The sequence below is a fragment of the Cicer arietinum genome, chromosome 4 (assembly GCF_000331145.2).
Source record: "Cicer arietinum cultivar CDC Frontier isolate Library 1 chromosome 4, Cicar.CDCFrontier_v2.0, whole genome shotgun sequence".
Classification (NCBI taxonomy): domain Eukaryota; kingdom Viridiplantae; phylum Streptophyta; class Magnoliopsida; order Fabales; family Fabaceae; genus Cicer; species Cicer arietinum.
Window position 1 is genome coordinate 59054908 of NC_021163.2, and position 7804 is coordinate 59062711.

The window sequence follows — 7804 nt, forward strand, 5'->3', positions numbered from 1 at the left end:
AGAGATCCTTTGATTCTCAAGAACAACAGATTGATTCTCGTTTTCCAGATTTTTAATCTTATCAACTGACAATGCAAGGTTTCCATTTAATTTGGAATTTTCTGCCTGTAGACTGGCCACCAAATCTTTATTTTCAACCAAATCTAATGACAGTCTATCAACCTCATGCAAGAGATGCTCGATTTCTGTGTTGATTTTATTGCTCTCTTCAGTCACCAAAGAGATCCTGTCAATTAAATTGGAATTTTCGACTTCTACTCCTTCCATTGAACTCTTTAAGCAAGATAATTCAGTTTCCAGCTTCTTACTTTCACACAGGTAAAACTCCTTCTCCTCCTCGAGTTTATTTTTCTCAGCAATCACTAAATCAAGAGTTTCACTCACACCCTTCTTTTCATATTGTAAACTTGAGATCAAACTTCTGCAGTCAGCTAACTCTGTGGACAGATCTGATGAATCTTTCTGGGATATTTCAAAACTAATCTGCAGCTCAACTACTCTGGTAGAAAGAGCTTCAACCTCTGCCATGGCAGTATCAATTTGGTTTTGTAGTTCCACACTCTTGCTAGAATTATTCTGTAGTTCTACACGACAGTTAGCAAGTTCTTCACTAAGGCGTTGATTGTTCTCATTAACTTTATTGTGTGAATCATGGAGCTGAGATAGTTCCCCAATCAACTGGTAGCGGTGATAATCAGATTCCGATTGGAGCTCCATTTGTTCATCTAGCTGCATGTTGAATATATTTTTCATCATATTGTCAAGAAACAATTCTTCTTTCAGTCTCTGAAATGCTTCTGAAAAGTCATGATCTGGTAGAACTGAACTACTGGTTAAAGGATCTGCATCAGAAACCGATCCTCTTGCCTTAAGCAGAAACTGGTACTCTTCTTCATTAAGCCCTCTTATCAATTCAGCTAGCTGAAAGAGATTAACTGAGCTCACATCAAAAATAGGAGAGCGATCCACTGATCTGGTCGAAGCTCCTATGGACAACTCGTGAGTTGGATTGTCAAATGCAGATCCAACAAGAGTGTGTTGCTGGTTAAGCCCCTCATGAACCCCCATGTCCTGTCCACTATGAACTCCCTTACTTATCTGTTCTTGATTAGACTGAATAATAATTTCATCGTGAGATGAACCTGGTAATGTTTCTCTCTCCAAGTTTTTCATTGAAGTCTCCACAGTTGCAATATTATCTTGCTGGCCTTTATCAGAACCTGAAAGCTCATCTGACACAATATCCTCGACAGAGAAGAATAATTCAACTGGTCTGTCCAGTTGGTTTGCTTCATGAGAAGCCTCCTCGATTGTAGTATTCTCCAAAGCAATTCCTGAAAGAGGTTGACCACTCTCGCCAGCTTGAAACAAAGGAAGCTCCTTTTGATCATCTATAATTACATCAGTGCTTTGACAAGATTTCGTCAAATCCAAACCATCAGCTTCCTGCATTGCCCCTACCCAGCAACAAATGAGAAAATAATTATAAATCAAATCCATGTATCAGTTTTCCCAGCCTGCCCGACTAATACCCTTGTATCTAAACTTAAAAGTATGCAATTAAATTAAAGAGACAGGGAGAGAGAGCACAACCTAAATCTGTTACCTGATCTTCCCTTGTTTGCACCACTAATGTATTGGGAATATCCTCAGATAAAAGCAACTGTTTTTCCCTTTTTTCACTCTCTTTTTCAACCGTAACAGACTCAGTCACTGCAGTTGTAACAGAAGCGGGTGGGGACAAAAGGGCAACAGGTTCAGATGCATGATCATATGTCGTTCCTCCTTCACTATTTGAAGTTTTCAAAGACACCCCTTTTGCCACATCAGCATCAACATTCTGAGAGCTACCCCCTTGATCTTGGGCTGACAGTTCAGAATCATTCTCATTAACACCGTGACCCTGAAGTGCTAACTTCGCATTAGAATCCAAATTAGTTTCCTCTCCTGTATCATTTTCCCTGACCGCTGACGACGAATCAACAGATGGTTCAACATTATCAGGAGCTGCTGAGCTTGCCAAAGACTGCGACTCTAATGATTCGGTGATAACCACATTGGGGTCACTGTTGGTTTCAAGATTTCCATCAGTAACCTGTGATGATCTTGTTGAAATAGAGGTAACACTAGCAGCATCGGAATCAGCATCGGACTCGGGTATCTGATGCTTGGAAGATTTTTTTGATGATTTCCCACGGCTACTACCACCTTTATTGTCCTTGTCCTTCTTTTGACGATATTGTTGGAGCTGCCAATACAAACATGAGAATCAAATTAATAACTGCAACCATTTAACTATGTCAACCACCCTATATATGCTGAAACAGACTAAGAGGAAATATATGGGAAGAGATAGGGATAGATGAAATCGCATATTTTCTGATCCTATAAAAAAGAAAACCAATCCAGTATTTACACATATGTCAACCTTCAAAAATAAAAATGAGAAGGCGAATAACGTCGAGGTTCGGTATGCCACACTATTTTCTTAGGTGGATTTAGAGTCAGTTTGGATAAAGTTCAACAAGCAATTATGAAAGAAAAAAAAATTATAATAACTATGGAATTTTAAAACAATAGCTTCCCGTATAAGTTGAAATAAACTTCTCCATCTCATTTTTCCAAAAGCTCTCTCATTCAACTTATTCATAAACATCTCAAAGTCGAATAACCATCAACTTAAACTTATCTTAATTGAGAATATCCCATAAGATAAAAGCCAATCCAAACTGGACCTTGGACCCTCTACAAAGTTAGGTAGACTTTTGAGTACAAAATGCATATCCTTACCCCTTACAACAAAATCAACGACATACACTCTCACATATATCTTTTTTGTATTGTACAAAAATACTAAACCTTTAATATCCTCATTAACCATTATCAATTATGTGTTTCACTCTCTAACCTGCACCGACAATTACATCACAATATCCAGAAATTCTTTTTAGTTGTAACAATTTACTAAATCTTAAATAACAACTATCCAATGTTGACAAATAGCAATGCTATATGAATATAGTGTAGCAGGATTTGAACAAATCATTATTGTTCTGTAATACACTATTCAGTACAAAGTTTTTTTTTTGCAACAGTCGATGTTAGTAATTAGTATTGTTAATATTGTAATGGGAATAGGGAATGAATTTGCGACCTCCTTATCACTCCAATCCCTAACTCCCCCACCCCAACCACCAAGCACTATTCAGTACAAAGTGTTGTCAAATGGCAACTATATTGGCACTATAGCATAACGAAATTTGAACAAATTACTATTGTTTTGCAATACACTACGCATTATTTAGTATAAAGTGTTGTCAAATGGGCGGCACTATACAGAATTTGAATAAATTATTATTTTCCATGATCTTCAATTGACAATACTTCAACTATCTAACTATAATTGAAACCGAAATCCAAAAAAAAAAAAACCCAAACACAAGAGGTGGAGCTAATTCTCCTAAAAAAACACAAAAACTTGATAAAAAAGAAATTGAAATTACCTTCTTTTTGCCAGCTGCGAGTAGATCGGTACGGCTCTTGCTCTTATCCATTTTCCGATCCACTCCGTTTTTACTACCCACTGTAACTAAACTGCAATCACCACACCCTAATACTGCCTCAACATTTCAGATCCTCTTATTATCCTACACCAAAAAAAAAAAAATCAAATCGAATTTAATTTCAAATACGGTTATTACAATTTACAATCACCAACAGAAAGCAATGTGTTCGTGAATCATTTGGAGGATTTTTGAAAAAAATCATTTCGAATTCGGTGTCGGCCAAACAGAGCCTTATTACGTAACCGTCTGATTTGAAAAAGGAAAAATCAATAAACAAAAATGAATGAATGAAAGGAAAGAAGAAGAAGTGAACCTTGATTGAGGGTTGAGGAAACGTATGAGACGACGTCGTAGAGGGTTTCATTCAAGGTGGTGGCAGTGCATCAACGATTCGTTCCTTTTTTTTTCTCTCAAATTATTGTGTGTGAGAGATGGTGGTGGTGGTGGTAGCAGAGCGTGTTTGGTTTGAGATCTAAACGCGCACACAGACACACGAGCGTTAATTTCTCTTGGTTAAGTGTCTAATCAAACAATAATACAAAAGAAAATAAGAAAAAACGAGTGTTTTTATTATTTTTCTTAGTAAAAAAAAAAGGACCGAAAAGATAAATTGGTCCTTTTGTAAAAATAATAAAAAATTTCTATTTTTTCTGATTATTTTACTTTTTTATATCTTTATCTCATGGAGCGCCGATGACATCTCTAATTTCATTTTTGGTATCCAATTGAATTGGAATACGTAATATCATATTATACTAATAGTATAAATAGAATTTCTTTTTTGATTGATATATTCAGTTAAAAATTAAAATTATATCTTAAATTTTTAAATTTTATTTTTATTTATTTTAATGGAGTATTAAAATAGTCCACAATATATATAAGTAAATATAATTCTCAAATAGTGTCGATCAAAATAATTTTACAAATAGAACATGACAAATGTTAATAAAGTATTCCAATAATTTTATTAAAAATAGAAAAATTTAAATAAAAATATATTGAAATTTGTGTTTTTAATTATTTAAAAATTTTCATTTTTAATTCAAAATTTTTATTTTTAATTTAGGTATTTTATAAATTAACTTGTCAATAATTAATCAATAACAAGAATAATTATTAATAAATTTATCTAATGAAATGACTAAATTGCATAGACTAATTAATTCTCAATAAAAAGATATTAATATTTAATTAACATGGAGAAATCATAATAACAAACATCAAAAGTTTATTGATAGATCATTTTGTCCAACATTTTAAAATTTCAAAAATTTATATGTCAATTTAAAAAAATCAAAAACTAATTTAACCTAGTTAACATTTTAAAAAACCAATAAGAATTTCACTAAATTCTTTATTTAATTGCACTTTCAACTTTTTTTCCGTGTATTCACTTATATATTTTTTAAAAAATTAAGCACTCCATAGTCAAATATCATATTTATTATAATTTTAATCTCAATCCATCTTTAGTCCCAACAATAGTTATGTGAGAAATTTGTAAATAAAATGGAATTAATCATACTGATATAGATGGAATTTTTTAGGCATATATTTATTGATGACAAAGATGTAAAGGAGGTGAATGAATAGCTTGTGGGGTCATGACTCTTGTTGTGGTATAAACTTAACTTTTAAGCGAAGCAGTTGTTGAGTAGTAGGAATCTGGATCTTCGAGCTTTCATTACCATGTGATTGTTTCATTTCTTTTTTCTGATGTCTTTATTTACAAACATAATCATTTTTAAAAGTTTTCACTTGTTCATTAAAATTTGTCAAAACGAATACAAACTATACTCAAAATTTGTTACAAATTAAAACCTAAAACATAAAGAATATAAAGAAGCGGATTCTTTAACTAATTAGGATACACAATATTTTTGTCTCTACCTTCTCCATTAATAAATTAAATCTAAAAGAAATATCTAAATTTTAAAATAATAAAATCATTTTTTTATATAATTTGTAAGAAACTGAATCTTATTATTATTAGAGAAAGAGCGTGACTATTAAAGAGAAAAATATTTGTATAATTACAATATTTTAGGCACACACTTTAAAAAATATAAATCATAATCATTTAAAAATAAATATTTTTTAATTTATTATCTTTTACTTTTTCTTATTTTATGTGTGTCTAAGTATGTGTTTGAAGCTTGTGACTACACAAGTGTTTTTTGTCGAAGGAGAGTAATTACATTATATAGTAGGAAGGAGATGAGAATGTTTATGGTTGAGGACATGAATGGGAAACTGTGTGTGTACATTGTATGGAAAGAGGGATATTTTGTGTGATAAAAATTATTTTAGAGGAAGGGGTGTCAAGAGAAAACATATGGGTGTACGTATCATTCTCCCTTCTATTGTTGTTTTTTGCCTTAAAAATTTCCTTGGTCCACAGACAAAAAAGAAAGTTTTATCCTATACCCCATTTCTATACCTATACCCCCATAATTTTATAAAAATATCAATTATACTCTCAATTTTTATTTTATTTTATCAATTCAAAGTTCTTTTTTTCTACTTTTTACCATTTTATCTTTTTCAGAAGCAGAAAAAAGATTTCTAGTAAGTAAAAATTTTCCGGTAACTTTCAGAAAACTTTTTTGAAGAATTCCGGTAAACATCTTATTTCTGGAAAACTTTTTTCAAGTTTTTCGGTACGTTTTTACCGGAAAACTTTAAAAAATATTTTCGGTACAAAAGTGAAAAAATTGTAGTACCAAAAAACTTCATTCAAAAGATTCGGATACAGTATTTTCGGAAAACTTTCTAAGAAAGATTTTTGGTACACACCAATTTATTTTTTGTCTATACCATAAATAATAATTAATACCATAAATAATAATATTAATTAATACACCATACCATAAATAATAATATACTATAAATAATTAATAATAATAATATACCATATTAATTAATACACCATACCATTGAAAATATTTTCGATATAATGTTTCCGAAAATGTCACGTTGAAGTTTGTTGGTAGTATAAGTTTTTCGAAAAAGTTAAAATAAGTTTTTCGGTAGTTCCAGAAAACTTTAAAAAAGATTTTTGGAAATGATGTTTTGTACCGGACATTTTTTTTCAAAGTTTCCGAAGTGGAAGTTGAGTACCAGAAAATTGAAAAAAGTTTTCCGCAAATTTTTTTTACACTTATTTATGTTCCTGAAATATTGAAATGAAGAAATAAAAAAAAATTGTAACTTTTTATATATATTAAGGTATTTTGGTATTTTCCTTTATTTTTTGGGGTACATGGATAAATGAGATGGTAAAATTTTAAACAAAAAAAATATCTCTCTTTAAGTTGTGGAAATCGCTTATCCCTACTAATTTGTCAATCTTCTTAAAAAATCTAAAATACCTCTTATCATATTCTACAATTTGATTCACTAATTTAAGTATCTTAGTAAAAGCAGAACTCTATTTTCTCTCATTAACTATATTTTTTAAATCTAAAACTCTCTAAACCTTCATTTTCTTTCGAATCCAACTCAATCTCAATTTCTTATTTCAAATTCAAACTAAAACTTTACTTTTTCATTCATCAACTCTTAATTACCAAAATGTAAATTTTTTATTTTTATATTTTTTATTTTAGTGTTTATATTTATGTTTTAATATTTTTTATTTTAGTGTTTATGTTTTTGTTGTTGTAGTAGTTTTATTAGGTAGTTGAGATGAATGTTGATGTTGATGTTGTTGTTATGTCAATTGGTTGTTGTCGTTACAATTGAGTTTATATCTTCTAAGTTGTTATAGTTACAATTGAGTTATATTTTAGTGTTTATGTTTATGTTTTAATATTTTTTATTTTAGTGTTTATGTTTTTGTTGCTGTAGTAGTTTCATTAGGTAGTTGAGATGAATGTCGATGTTGATGTTGTTGTTATGTCAATTGGTCGTTGTTGTTACAATTGAGTTTATATTTTTTAAGTTGTTATAGTTATTGTATACCAAGTGTTTGATAAAATGTGTTTTTATTTGCAATGAGTTTGTAGTGATATATAAGTAGTTTAAATTGTTGTTGTTGTTATGTAAATCAGTTGTCAATGTTGAAATATGAAAAAATATTGAATAAAATTGTTATAGTTGTTGTATGTCAAGTATTTGACAAAATGTTTTTAATTTGTAATAAGTTTGTAGTGATATATAATCAAGGTCGGCTCATAGCTCATGTAGGTTGGGCCACCACACATGACCCAAAATTTTGAGGGTCCCAAAATATT

The 7804-nt window shown here is 30.6% G+C and overlaps 1 protein-coding gene across 1 annotated transcript in view; it reads right to left on the reverse strand.

Annotated features, from left to right (window-relative positions):
• The window catches only part of LOC101509519 (uncharacterized), a 13215-nt gene extending 9123 nt beyond the window's left edge, over positions 1-4092 (reverse strand). Inside the window, exons 1-4 of the mRNA XM_073367564.1 lie at positions 3880-4092; positions 3504-3647; positions 1607-2248; positions 2-1446 (exon numbers count right to left, since the gene is read on the reverse strand). Coding sequence (XP_073223665.1) covers positions 2-1446; positions 1607-2248; positions 3504-3554 — 2138 coding nt within the window. The 5' untranslated portion in view covers positions 3555-3647; positions 3880-4092. The remainder of the gene's footprint in view (position 1; positions 1447-1606; positions 2249-3503; positions 3648-3879) is intronic.
• Positions 4093-7804: the final 3712 nt, after the last annotated feature.